Source organism: Salmo salar, chromosome 13 (assembly GCF_965601325.2).
Source record: "Salmo salar chromosome 13, fSalSal1, whole genome shotgun sequence".
NCBI classification, from domain to species: Eukaryota; Metazoa; Chordata; class Actinopteri; order Salmoniformes; family Salmonidae; genus Salmo; species Salmo salar.
The window spans coordinates 101,221,028-101,235,149 of record NC_138303.1 but is presented as its reverse complement, the minus strand read 5'-3'; the positions used below and the strand labels follow the sequence as shown (position 1 = coordinate 101,235,149).

The following is a 14,122-nucleotide window of genomic DNA, read 5'->3' as shown; positions in this document are numbered from 1 at the left end:
TAATTTGATTTATTATCTCTGTTATTGATAGGGAATTAGAGATTAATCCGCTTAGTACAGGGTTTTCAAAACTCGGTCCTGGGGACCCCAAGGGTGCACATTTTAGTTTTTGCCCTAGCATAAAATGTCAGTTAATTATAATAAACATAATATTTCCCATATCCTGTTGCTGCAGGATTATTCTCCTGCTGTAGCAAATTGGCTCAATTTAAGATCCTACATCTGTACTGCTGTAAAAAAAAAAAAAAAAAGATTTTCTGGGTACATTGTGAATGCTGCACATGTAGAAGTGAGATTGTTCAGTGGCTGTCTTTATTTAAATGGTGTTGATTATTGTTCAAGTTTCATCTCTATGGGAGTTTCAGTTAACTTTAGTCCTGGACTAAAAGGGTCTTTCAAATGAGAATATCAGTTAAGAATGTTTTCACTGCAGGAGTCTGTTTAATCTGTTTCTGGACAACTGTCCCATAATGTTTCTGAAAGTTACCTGGTATTAAAGTTGTCTCTATATCTCTCAAAGGTTACCTGGACGTTAAATACAAACTGCAGAACAGTAGAGATGCTGAGGTGTTCGGTACCAGCGTTAGGAACCTGGCCGACGGACAACTTCACAGAGTCTCCATCAGGAGGCTTTCAGAGACTGTCAGTGTTCAGGTAATTTATTCTCTCACCGTTCAGGGAACTTTTTATGTCACTGTTCAGGTAACTTATTTAACTTATTCTGTCCCTATTCAAGTAACTTATTCTGTCCATGTTCAGGTAACTTATTCTGTCACTATTCAGGTAACTTATTCTCATTCATAATAAAGTAAAGCTGAGCAGTAACCTTGGTGCAGTGGATCTCTTCCTTAGGTACTAGTACCCCTGGGGGTATCTGGCCTATCCACAAGGGGTACTTGGGAATATTAATAAAAACATAGGCCTAAAAATTGGTTGCACATGAGGAGGTACTGCAGGCAGAGAAAAAGGTAATTGGGTGTAGCAGAACGTTAAAAGAGAGAATCACTGCCTTGAATGTCAGCAAGGGGTATTTAAAGACAAGTAGGCCTATATGTAATGTAACTAACCTGCTGAGCTGTAAATGTAAGTGTATACATGTTAGCAGTGTGGGATCTTTATCATGGTGAGTAAAAGTAATTCAAAAGGAAATAACATTACTCCCAACAGATTTAATATACAGTGAGATGTGATACCACTTGAGGATAGTTGATAAAGAGTGATGTAGGTTTTTTCTATAGTGTAGTTCTACCTCTTGGGACTCTGTATCTATCATGGAGTCCAAGTTCTTTGCTAACCACACAGGAGAAGCCAACCCTACAGATGTTGGATCTTAATTTGAGCCAGTTTGCTACATCAGGGAAATAATCCTACAGCAACAGGAAAGAATTATTCAGATTATGAGTAATGGTCATTGATGGCAAACGTCAGGATACTTTTAAAACCTCAAATACACTACAAGTTTTTCCCGCATTGCAGGAAAGTTATCCTGCAACAGGGTGATCAAATTAAGATCCTACATATGTATCTATCATCAAGTCCAAGCCCTTTGCACAGCAGGACACAAACACAGGCCTTGCTCCAGAGCTGTACTTACTCAGAATGCACAGACACATTCCAACTCTCAGTCGTTAAGTAGGCCCACTCATTCACAATTCAGAGACATTTCAGGGTACATGAATGATTCTAAAGAATTAAAGGAATAGGATGGCAGACGAGAACAGTAGAGAGAAATCGATAAAGTTTTAGCGTAAGGGACTGAAATCTGTGAGGAGACTGAACACACATTTCAAGAATTGTAACAACAAAGTTGGTCGACATTCTTCTTTTCGGCCATTCTTTGACAGACACATGGAAAGCAAGTTGCGTTTTTTACCCCATATAGTAAAATCTATTTGTTGTTGTTGATAATTCTGAATTCCTGTTTAGCATTGCCCTGATGTGATCTGAAACTGCCACTCTAGTTAACATGATATTAACCCCACCGCATCACCCTTAGCTATTTTTAATTACAGTTCTTAACTAAGTGCTCTGCAATACAAATTGAAGGTCATGGCTTGCTGGGTATTTGCTGAAGCAAGGTAAAGTCTTTTTCACCAGGGATCATCCTGTATTAACCCTTCTTTGAGGATTTGAACTACAGTACAGCAACCCAACTATAACAGCAAGGCCATACAAACGAACAAATTTAGACACCCCCTTTTTAAACCTCTTAGAGAAGGGGGCGAGTCCAATATGTTGGACTATTTTAATGCACTACCTTTCCATAGTAATCACTTAGTGGACAGCACACTTAGAAGTTTTTACTTCCGTGCTTCCAACCACCCAACATGTGCTTCCAACCACCCAACATAACCCAACCCCTCTGAATCAGAGAGGTTGGGGGGGCTGCCCTAATCGACATCCACAGCACCCAGGGAACAGTGGGTTAACTGCCTTGCTCAGGGTTGAACGACAGATTTTTACCTTGTCAGCTCGGGGATTCTATCCAGCAACCTTTCAGTTACTGGCCCAACGCTCATTAGGCTATCTGAAATATTACTTAAGTTGTTTGTTGGGGTATCTGTAGTTTACTTTACTATCTATGTTTTTGACAACTTTTACTTTTACTTCACTACATTCCTATAGAAAATATGTACTTTTTACTCCATACATTTTCCCTGACTTCCAAAAGTACTTGTTACGTTTCGAATGCTCAGACAGGACAGCAATATGATTCAGAGGGGTTGGGTTAAGTGCAGAAGACACATTTCAGTTGATGGCATTCAGTTGTACAACTGACTAGGTAGCCCCCTTTCCCTTCCAATATGGTTACATTTGCGCACTTATCAATATAACACATTGTCATCCCTACTGCCTCTGATCTGGTGGACTCACTAAACACAAATACTGCATCTGTAAATTATATCAGAGTGTTGGAGTGTGCCCGTCTGTCCATAAATCAACAAATGATAATAAGTGTGCCGTCTAGTTTGCTTAATATATGGAATTTGATATATAACAATTACTTTTTACTTTTATTCAAGTATAACAATTGCGTACTTTTTCCACTGCTGTATTTAAGTACATTTAAAACCAGATACTTTTAGACTGTTACTCAACTAGTATTTTATTTTGTAACTTTTACTCAAGTCATCTTTACTTGAGTTCGACAATTGAGTACTTTTTCCACCACTGCGGACACCCAAAAATGTTTTATAGAGGTGCTGACTAATGGAGAGTAGACTATAAAAAGAAAGAATGAAAGTATCACATTCTAATTATGCTCCCAAACGTTTTGGCACGTTGTGCCTTCTTCAGTCTGTCTAGTTTAACCAGTCAACTAACAATCCATTTTGTAAAGCTGCTGTTTGGCAAGTCCCAGCAAAACTGCATCAATTAGTGTAAGCTTTGAATCGTAATTACATTTTCAATCATATAAGTTCAACTAGAAAACCTTTCCAAGCTATTGCACTACTTTCATTTTTTTAGTTGAATGACAGATACTCAACAGCCAAGTGATAATGTGTTTAAAGTACTTTGAAAAGCAGGGTTTAATTAAACAGTCTACATGAAAGAGTACATTCTCCATCATCTGAAAGTGTTAATTGTCTTTTTTTTAATTCCCAATTTGACCATTCGACAAAGTGTTTACAGGTCCTGTTCTGCAATTTGTTTCAGATTGACCAGCACGAAAGGGAAGACTTCAATCTCACATCTGATGCAGAATTCAATGCTATCAAGTCAGTTGTCCTGGGGAAAGTGCATGGTGAGTTATAGAGGACTCCATTCAAATGACGAAGGAGAAGGCCGTTTAAGTTAAAACTTGCAAAGAAATTGTGATTTAATAAAGAGCTCAGAGGTGTTTCGCTGTATGTTTCAATCACAGAACTGGAGAGCTTGTGAGGATCCCTCCTGTCTGAAGCTTTTACATAAAGCTTGTTAAAATAACATAAAGCTTGTTAAAATGACATAAAGATTGTTAAAATGAAAATATGATGACAAAGAGTTTCTTTAGCTCAAATAGAGATAGAATTGCTCCCATATGAATGTAATAATTATCTATTATTATGTGCATTTTTTTGGTTCACTCAGGTAATCACAGTTCGACATGACATGTTATCATCGGAGCGTTGTTGTGTGTCTGTTTACTTAAAATCGGAATAATATCGTCTTTATGTGTAATTATTGTCTATCCCCTGCTTCGGAAATAGGCCACTTTATGAAGGCATATTGCTAATGTCTTTGTTTTAAAATAGGAGGCCTGCTTTCAATTGTAATGAGAAATGATTAAAGGAAACAGACACATAAAATACAGCAGTTACAGTACAGTACATTCTGATACAATATAATTAACTAAATATTCCACGTCAAGTGGAAATAATACTCCATACTATGCCTGTACACAAAAATACACAATGCACTGCTTCTACTCAGTTCAGATGCAAATCCATTTCTATCCACATGTAACAATGTCAAGAATGTCACAATAACAACGTTAAACAGTAGAAACTGTGATATTGTTATTGACTTACTCATGAACTTTCAAAACACTCCATCAGTTTAAAGTCAGACTAACCCAAAAGCTCCATTATTCTAAAGTCAGCCCAATCCATGGTCCCGTGTGGCTCAGTTGGTAGAGCATGGTGTTTGCAACACCAGGGTTGTGGGTTCGATTCCCACGGGGGACCAGTATGGAGAAAAAAATGTATGAAATGTATGCATTCACTACTGTAAGTCGCTCTGGATAAGAGTGACTGCTAAATGACTAAAATGTAATTGAAAACCTCCATAGGTCTAAAGTCAGACTAATTCAACAGCTCCATTGGTCTAAAGTCAGACTAATCCAAAAGCTCCATTAGTATAAAGTCAGACTAATCCAAAAGCTCCATTAGTATAAAGTCAGACTAATCCAAAAGTGCCATTAGTATAAAGTCAGACTTATCCAGAAGTGCCATTAGTATAAAGTCAGACTAATCCAGTAGCTGTAGGGTATAATGACTTGTGGGGCTAAGGGGTCTGCTCTCTGGTCATCTGACACACAAACAAACTGCTCTGTGGTAGTGGAATGTATCTCAGATGCCATGGACCATGTTAACGTGTGACCGGGTCCTCCCTGTACTCTCTTTTCTAACCCCGCCACAGTCTGTGTGTCATATCAGGATCAAAGAGCTGGCATGAAAGTAGATTCTGTGTCATTCTCAGCGACGCCTGTCATCAATCAAGCTAACAAATTGAAATGTAATGAATGGAGAGAGAGAGAGCCTTGCTATTGAAAAAGGCCGCCGTAGGCAGGCCTGGCTCTCAAAAGACAGGCTATGTGCACACTGCCCACAAAATGAGGTGGAAACTGAACTGCACCTCCTAACCTCCTGCCAAATGTATGACCATATTAGAGAGACATATTTCCCTCAGATTACACAAATATTCCACAAAGAATTCGAAAACAAACCCAATGTTGATAAACTCCCATATCTACTGGGTGAAATACCACAGTGTGCCATCACGGTAGCAATATTTGTGACCTGTTGCCACAAGAAATGGGCAACCAGTGAAGAACGAACACCATTGTAAATACAACCCATATTTATGTTTCTTTATTTTCCCCTTTGTACTTTAACTATTTGCAAACAATATGACATTTGAAATGTCTTTATTCTTTTGGAACTTTTGTGAGTAATGTTTAATATTCATTTTTATTGTTAATTTCACTTTTGTTTATTATCTACTTCACTTGCTTTGGCAATGTTAACATATGTTTCCCATTCCAATAAGGCCTCTGAATTAAAATTGAAGAGAGAGAGACAGAGAGATGAGGCCTGACTGAGGAGGAATAGCTCCTCTGTTGTAAGAAGGGAAAGTTACAGTCACGATACAGTAGCTTGTGTGATGCAGTACAATGCCATCGGCTCACTGACTTCTTTAAGAAAGGGAAAAGGGGGATACCTAGTCAGTTGTACATCTGAATGCCTTCAACTGAAATGTGTCTGCCTTAATCAACATCCATGTCTTCGGGCGCCCGGGGAACAGTGGGTTAACTGCCTTGCTCAAGGGTACTGATAACCATGTAAATTCATACCATTAAATGCATAGTCATTTGGTCATTCTGAAGAGCCGTTGAGGCAGATACCCTGGCAAACTCAGGGTTTTACTGGATATTAGCCAGCCAAATGGAAGCAGTGTTACTGGGGTCTCTCATTATCTACTTTTAAATGGAAGCAGTGTTACTGGGGTCTCTCATTATCTACTTTTAAATGGAAGCAGTGTTACTGGGGTCTCTCATTATCTACTTTTAAATGGAAGCAGTGTTACTGGGGTCTCTCATTATCTACTTTTAAATGGAAGCAGTGTTACTGGGGTCTCTCATTATCTACTTTCAAATGGAAGCAGTGTTACTGGGGTCTCTCATTATCTACTTTCAAATGGAAGCAGTGTTACTGGGGTCTCTCATTATCTACTTTCATATGGAAGCAGGGTTACTGGGGTCACTCATTATCTACTTTGTTTATTGTGAGCTGTTGATTAACTTTCTGCCTAATCAATCAATATTACTCTGAGAGCAATGAATCCCACTTCTTTTACCTTAGACTGATCACTATACTGCACATTAGTGGGGGGCCGAGTATCTGTGGGTTTTCGCTCCTCCCTTGTACTTGATTGATGAAATAAGATCACTAATTAGTAAGCACTCCCCTCACCTGGTTGACTAGGTCTTTATTGAAAGGGAAAAAACAAAAACCAGCAGACACTAGGCCATCCATGAATTGAGTTTGACACCCCTGATGTAGGGGATCTATTTTAATCTATACCTTTATCCATTACAGTACGTAATGATCTGACTTACCTCTGATCTCACTGACTGTTTCTGCATTTTTGGTTGTGTGCATGGGTGTGTGTGTGTGTTTGTGTTTAGAGTCTGGTGAGTTGGATCCAGAGATTGCCAGGCTGAACTCCCAGGGTTTCAGTGGCTGTCTGTCGGTGGTACAGTTTAACTCCGTAGCCCCACTGAAGGCAGCGCTGCTCTACCCCAACACCAGCCCAGTTATAGTGATTGGATCCCTAGCAGAGTCCACCTGTGGCTCCTCATCTCCAGCCAATCCCTACCCAGCTGAAACTACACACTCCCTATCAGGTAAGAGGGGAGGTGTCAAGTTCCCTATGATGGGCGGAGTCTGTGGTAATAGCGGGGACTCTTGGTCACCCCTTTTCCATCTCTTTCTTTCTCTCGCTCCCTCTTCTGCTTGAGTGCCTTTTGTTTTTCTTTAATTCCACTTGAGAATCTACACTTTTTTCCAAACTGCTTTTTCAAACTTTATCAAGGGCCCATTTAATACATACACCATCTTCCTTGTTAATTAGATGAGAATGAAAGTGATTACATTGTGACAGATGAGTTCATTCATTTGGATGAGAGGCATTTTCCATTTGCATAATCTTTCTTCTGTGGTCCTCCTCATGCGGTTTAGGACTGAGGGTGTAGTGGTAAATGAATCCTGCATGGACTGATGACCCTTGATGTTACTGACTCTCTCTCTCTCTTCTGTCCCTTTCTTTTCTCTTCTCTTATCTCTTTCTCTTTCTACTCCTCTGTCTATCTTTCTCTTTCTGCTGCCTCTCTCTCTCTTTCTGTGTATCTCTCTCTTTCTGCTGCCTCTCTCACTATTTCTGTGTATCTCTCTCTTTCTGTCTGTTTCCTCACTCTATCTGTCTTTCTGTCTCTCTCTCTTTCTGTATGTCTCTCTCTTTCGCTGTGTGTATTTCTCTCTTGGTGTCTGTGTTTCTCTTGCTCGCTCTCTGTCTTTCTGTCTCTCTCTCTCTCAATCACTGTCTCTCTCTCTGCTGTAGATCATTTAGGTACAGTAGGTACTGGTGAGCCTATAGTCAATGCAATCAAGAGTGACTCTGCATTGATTGGAGGTAACGGGAACATGTTTCTCATGTGTTTCACTGTTATAGTGTCATAATAAACCATACTTATATTCTATTCAGTAAAACAACATGTCAGATAAGAAATTATCCTGTTCAAAATAGACTAAGGTAAAGATAAAGGTCTCACTTGCAAAATATATGTTTTTCTGAATGAGACAACCTGGATAAATAAAAGTTAAATAAATAAATACAATATTTCAACATAAGATATGGCATGTTTGCAGCATCACATCACAAAGCTTTCAAGCGGTGGTTGATTAGGTTCCAATTGGTTCAGTTGCTGGAATATACAGTGAGGGAAAAAAGTATTTGATCCCCTGCTGATTTTGTACGTTTGCCCAATGACAAAGAAATGATCAGTCTATAATTTTAATGGTAGGTTTATTTGAACAGTGAGAGAGAGAATAACAACAAAAAAATCCAGAAAAACGCATGTCAAAAATGTTATAAATTGATTTGCATTTTAGTGAGGGAAATAAGTATTTGACCCCCTCTCAATCCCTTTAAGAGTGTGCTCCTAATCTCAGCTCGTTACCTGTATAAAAGACACCCGTCCACAGAAGCAATCAATCAATCAGATTCCAAACTCTCCACCATGGCCAAGACCAAAGAGCTCTCCAAGGATGTCAGGGACAAGATTGTAGACCAAGGCTGGAATGGGCTATAAGACCATCGCCAAGCAGCTTGGTGAGAAGGTGACAACAGTTGGTGTGATTATTCGCAAATGGAAGAAAAACAAAAGAACTGTCAATCTCCCTCGGCCTGGGGCTCCATGCAAGATCTCACCTCGTGGAGTTGCAATGATCATGAGAACGGTGAGGAATAAGCCCAGAACTACACAGGAGGATCTTGTCAATGATCTCAAGGCAGCTGGGACCATAGTCACCAAGAAAACAATTGGTAACACACTACACCATGAAGGACTGAAATCCTGCAGCACCCGCAAGGTCCCCCTGCTCAAGAAAGCACATATACATGCCCGTCTGAAGTTTGCCAATGAACATCTGAATGATTCAGAGGACAACTGGGTGAAAGTGTTGTGGTCAGATGAGACCAAAATGGAGCTCTTTGGCATCAACTCAACTCGCTGTGTTTGGAGGAGGAGGAATACTGCCTATGACCCCAAGAACACCATCCCCAATGTCAAACATGGAGGTGGAAACATTATGCTTTGGGGGTGTTTTTCTGCTAAGGGGACAGGACAACTTCACCGCATCAAATGGACGATGGACGGGGTCATGTACCGTCAAATCTTGGGTGAGAACCTCCTTCCCTCAGCCAGGGCATTGAAAATGGGTCGTGGATGGGTATTCCAGCTTGACAATGACCCAAAACACATGGCCAAGGCAACAAAGGAGTGGCTCAAGAAGAAGCACATTAAGGTCCTGGAGTGGCCTAGCCAGTCTCCAGAACTTAATCCCATAGAAAATCTGTGGAGGGAGCTGAAGGTTCGAGTTGCCAAACGTCAGAAGATCTGCAAAGAGGAGTGGGACAAAATCCCTCCTGAGATGTGTGCAAACCTGGTGGCCAACTACAAGAAATGTCTGACCTCTGTGATTGCCAACAAGGGTTTTGCCACCAAGTACTAAGTCATGTTTTGCAGAGGGGTCAAATAGTTATTTCCCAAATACTTTTTTCCCTCACTGTAGAAAGTAGTTCAAAGTCCTCCTTATACAGGCTGACTCAGTGCCAAATGCACAAAGGACACCAAAACTAATTAAACGTTTAAAGAAATTATTTGCTGATTAAGGAAGTTTTATAGCTATCTTCAAATATTTTTTTCATTTTAGAACCATTGTAATTTACCATTAAATTGAGTCTGGGTGTGTTCTGGTTTCCCAATAAGATGTATCCTTTTCTCTTGATAATGAAATGCACCATACATGGCATTGCAGTGTACAAGGACTGTAGCTAAGGTCTATGAAATGAATGCCTGCTACGTTTCTGAGAATTGAACTGGAGATCTTTGTGCTGTGCCTTGTACAGAGATGAATTTACAGATCTTAGAAGCTTGTGTAATGCCTTTTAGAGTTTAGATTAGCAACGGAAATCAGGCAGGCTGGGTAATAGCAATGAAATACCCACAAGAGAAATTGGCATATTATTTATCTTAAGGCTCCTACGCCGTAGACAAATGTCGCAGAACTAAACTTGAGAATGCTGAGAAAGGAGTTAATGTGTTCTGAAAGCCACTGTGCTTTCTCTATTTTTGCTTCTGAAAAAGGAAACCCATAGAGATGTCACAATGTGAAATGATGTTAATTGGTTTCACGTTAGAATTCTTCAGTGTTTTCCGTCTTAAAAAAGCACTCTGTTAAAGTGCATTTTTACACCATTAAATTGGACTTGATCTTTCTGTTTTAAAATGAGTGCTGTTTTGTTGTTTCCTAACTTAATGTTTTGTACTCCTTTGCAGGTGTGATTGCTGTGGTGATATTTGTGATTCTGTCTGCGTTAGCAATAATGGCAAGGTTCCTGTATCGACGGAAAGAGACATTCCACACCCAAGAACCCCAAGGAATCAAACCTGAGGCCGACAGTCCTGAATACCCTTTCCACAGCGAGCCCACCTCACAGAACATACTAAGTGAAAACCAAAAGGAGTATTTCATATAGGTCCAACTATCCACCTCTCGATCTTCTCGATGTTGGACTAATCCAGTGAATCTGATTAAGGAAGCACATGCCTTGCCAAGCCCTAGAAACGTTAATTACATTCACAGTACGTTACACACACAGTACATGCAGTAAAAGACCATCAGCAACTGTCAAAACAAGATGGCTGACCATGATTTGAAGAAGACAACAAATAATCTGTAAATGCATCCATGTATTGTGGTTTCAAGTAGTTACCACAGCCACAAAACCAAAATGGGCTATATTGTAAACAATAATGGAAACTAAAGTTTTCTTTTCGGTCTTAATTTAAGGTTAGGGTTAGACATAAGGTTAGCAGTGTGGTTAAGGATTGGGTTAAGGTTAGGGTTAGGTTTGAAATCATATTTTAGAGAAATTGTAGCAATAGACTGGGTTTTTGACTTTGTGGCTGTAGTAACTAGTGATGACCACATATTGTTTACTGTTTTTTGTACACACTGTTTGTACTGGTAATATGACACAAGTGTAGATGATAGACTTTGAAAGGTGTTGATAACTGTCATTCATGGGAGTGTAAATATTCTTTAAAAATGTAAATGTTGAATTAATTCATGTCTTTATAACAATCGCTGTCTAATATTCCTCTCTGGTGATACAGTACTGAAAATATAATAATAATGCCTGGATGGATTTATACTGTATGTACCTGCAGTACGGTTATGAAGATGATACAATACATGTTTGGACTATTGAGTTGAAAGTATTTTGGTATTATGATGATGCATTTGCTTCATTGAGAGATTTAGATGTTTTAGCCATAGAGATTCCCTCTACAGCACACACAGTATATATTGTACTGTGTATTACAGTAATAACGTCTCAAAATCTGTTGACCAAAATACATGAGAACATGTATTGAACAAACATATCGAATCGAACATCCCACTGACAAAACTTATGTAAATACAGTATTATGTTCCAAATGTTATTTTTTTTGTAGATAATTTTTTTTTGTACTTTTCTGTACTTCAGAAAGTTCCGTGGCAAGCATAACCTGCAATTTTGTGTGCTTGCTCTGCATTATTGTCACGCTCGTGATAATGGACGGACCAAGGCGCAGCGTGATTTGAGTTCCACATCCTTTTATTAAGTGAAAACTTCTCAACCAAACAATAAACAAGCAACGAAACGTGTCTTACGTGGTGCAACAAGCACAAACACAAACAATATCCCACAAATGCAGGTGGGAACAGAGACACCTTAAGTATGATCCCCAATTAGAGACAACGATAATGAGCTGCCTCTAATTGGGAACCATACTCAAACCCAAACATAGAAATATATCGACTAGAACACCCCCTAGTCATGCCCTGACCTATAACACCATAGAGAACCAAGGGCTCTCTATGGTCAGGGCGTGACAATTATCCTGGATAAAAATAAAAGCATAGCCATTTAACGGTTTTCTTTGAAACACTGCTTCCTTACCACCCACAGCTAGAACACTTTGACTGACTGAATTCTCAGAAAAGCTTTGAACGGAACTCACAACATTAGGTTCACTCTAAAACACGCTAATCGCCACCTTCCTTTCACAAGGTGCTAATCTTTATGAGAATACACAGTTTGGTTTGTCAGACAGACAGACTGGTTTGGTGGGATTGGTGATTCATAGGAAGCAGAATGATAATCAGAGGAAGTTCATCTGAGACACGCTGACAGAGTCAGAGAAGAGGAGATGGATCTGATGAATGCCAACCTGTCGACCTGTCAGCATGCGTGTCTTCATTCGGTTCAAACAGCGGTACAGACTAGATCAGGAAGGTAAAGAGGAGAGGATTGTCGTCATCAGTTGCTGTTCATCACACAAACACTGCTCTCTGTGTTAGTTGGAACCCTGGAGAAAATAGATAGTATTTTAATTGGAAGACTTTTGACCATTTCTACAACATTATTTTCTTCCACAATGCCTTTTTTCCTGGTCAGATTAGATGTTCCCAAGCGTTAAACATTGTATGAATCTACTAGATGTTGGTTGGAGACAGGTAACCATAAGGAGTTTTTTCTACAGCCCCCACAGTCACGCCGCTGCACAGTATTTAACTAGACAAGTCAGTTAAGAACAAATTCTTATTTACAATGACAGCCTACCTGGCCAAACCCTCCCCTAACCCGGACGACGCTGGGCCAATTGTGCGCTGACCTATGGGACTCCCAATCAAAGACGGTTGTGATACAGCCTGGTATCGAACCAGGGTTTGTAGTGACACCTCTAGCACTGAGATGCAGTGCCTTAGACCGCTGCGCCACTCTGGAGCCCTTGACCAGGCCCCATAGGGCAATGGTGAAAAGTAGTACACTATATAGGGATTAGGGTACCATTTGGGACACAACCTCTGGTAATAAGCCCACAGAGAGTGCAGTCTAAAATACCCATGGACAGAAACAAATGGATAGCTGATATCGAGTCTTTGCCTAGTATCCCTTTATTCAGTATAAAAACCCTCACACTCCCATGTTGGTATGTTTTAGGGCAGGATACTAGACAATATCATGGATTATCGGACCACGGAGATTGCAATCTAAAATACCTATGGACAGAAACAGCATATTGAGTCTGCCTAATGAGTATAAAAACCTATACTACCTACTCTTCACACCCCTGTGGTATTTTGTCATGCAAAGCAGAGTGTCAATATGCCTGGGAATAGATCCAATCGGAGGTGTGAAGGCATTCATTTTGATTTCTGGGACAAGCTGTGTATACCGTAAGTTGAAGAAACGAAGTGCTAACTATACACTAATGGGCATGTTGTCATAACTGAAGTTTGAGGGGTATTAAAGGTTTATTCTTTTGGGGGGGCTTTAGTTTCACTTTTTTTTACATTATACATGGTTGGGATTGAACTGAACACTACTCAATGTAACTATAATGGAATGATGCTTATTGGTGATTAACAGTATAATGTCAGTGACTGTTTTCATTATATTCAGGTTGTTTTGATTAACAAGTATATCCTGTTCAATAAAATTCAAATCTATCAGTTATTGAATAGTGTTGAATGAGAAACATGTTTTTGATGCACTATAGACAAAATCATGATACACCATATATGTGTAAAGGATTGTAAGGAAGTGTTGACAATTGAAACCATCCACCACTTCTGTCACTACTAACGCTTCCATTCAATATCAAACTCCTGTCCACTGTCCGAAATGGAAGAGCTCCTTCTATGTAACTTTATGGCAAGATGCATTTGAAGATTGAGAAACGCATGGCACAAGGCTTAAGGATTTGTTTATGTTGGTGTTTGTCTTTATCTAGGTAATATCGATTCCAAAAATGTGTATGTCCATGCAAGAAAAGATATGACAATGCAACATTATTCTGAGAAGCATTTCAACAGTATCTCTCATTGTTCAAGGAATTATCCTTCTAAATTTGACCCGCTACTTTAGCTCTGCACATATATCTGGCTGGTGTGTCACACAGATGGAAAAATCTTGGCTTCATTCTCCTCACACCTTTTTCTTTTTATCCATTCTGTAACAATTCACACTTTTGAGCAGTGAGATTACATTTCCCAGGCCTTGTGGCCCATCCATACATCTGCTGCTG

At 39.6% G+C, this 14,122-nt stretch overlaps 1 protein-coding gene across 2 annotated transcripts in view; it reads left to right on the top strand.

The window, feature by feature from the left end:
- The window catches only part of cntnap3 (contactin associated protein family member 3), a 189,717-nt gene extending 176,166 nt beyond the window's left edge, over nt 1–13,551 (top strand). Inside the window, exons 20-24 of one of the 2 annotated variants that reach the window (XM_045692516.2) lie at nt 521–654; nt 3,658–3,745; nt 6,890–7,108; nt 7,822–7,893; nt 10,322–13,551. In XM_045692516.2, coding sequence (XP_045548472.2) covers nt 521–654; nt 3,658–3,745; nt 6,890–7,108; nt 7,822–7,893; nt 10,322–10,521 — 713 coding nt within the window. In that variant the 3' untranslated portion in view covers nt 10,522–13,551. The remainder of the gene's footprint in view (nt 1–520; nt 655–3,657; nt 3,746–6,889; nt 7,109–7,821; nt 7,894–10,321) is intronic. The other variant, XM_045692517.2, reaches the window with a different exon arrangement.
- The last annotated feature ends 571 nt before the right edge of the window (nt 13,552–14,122 follow it).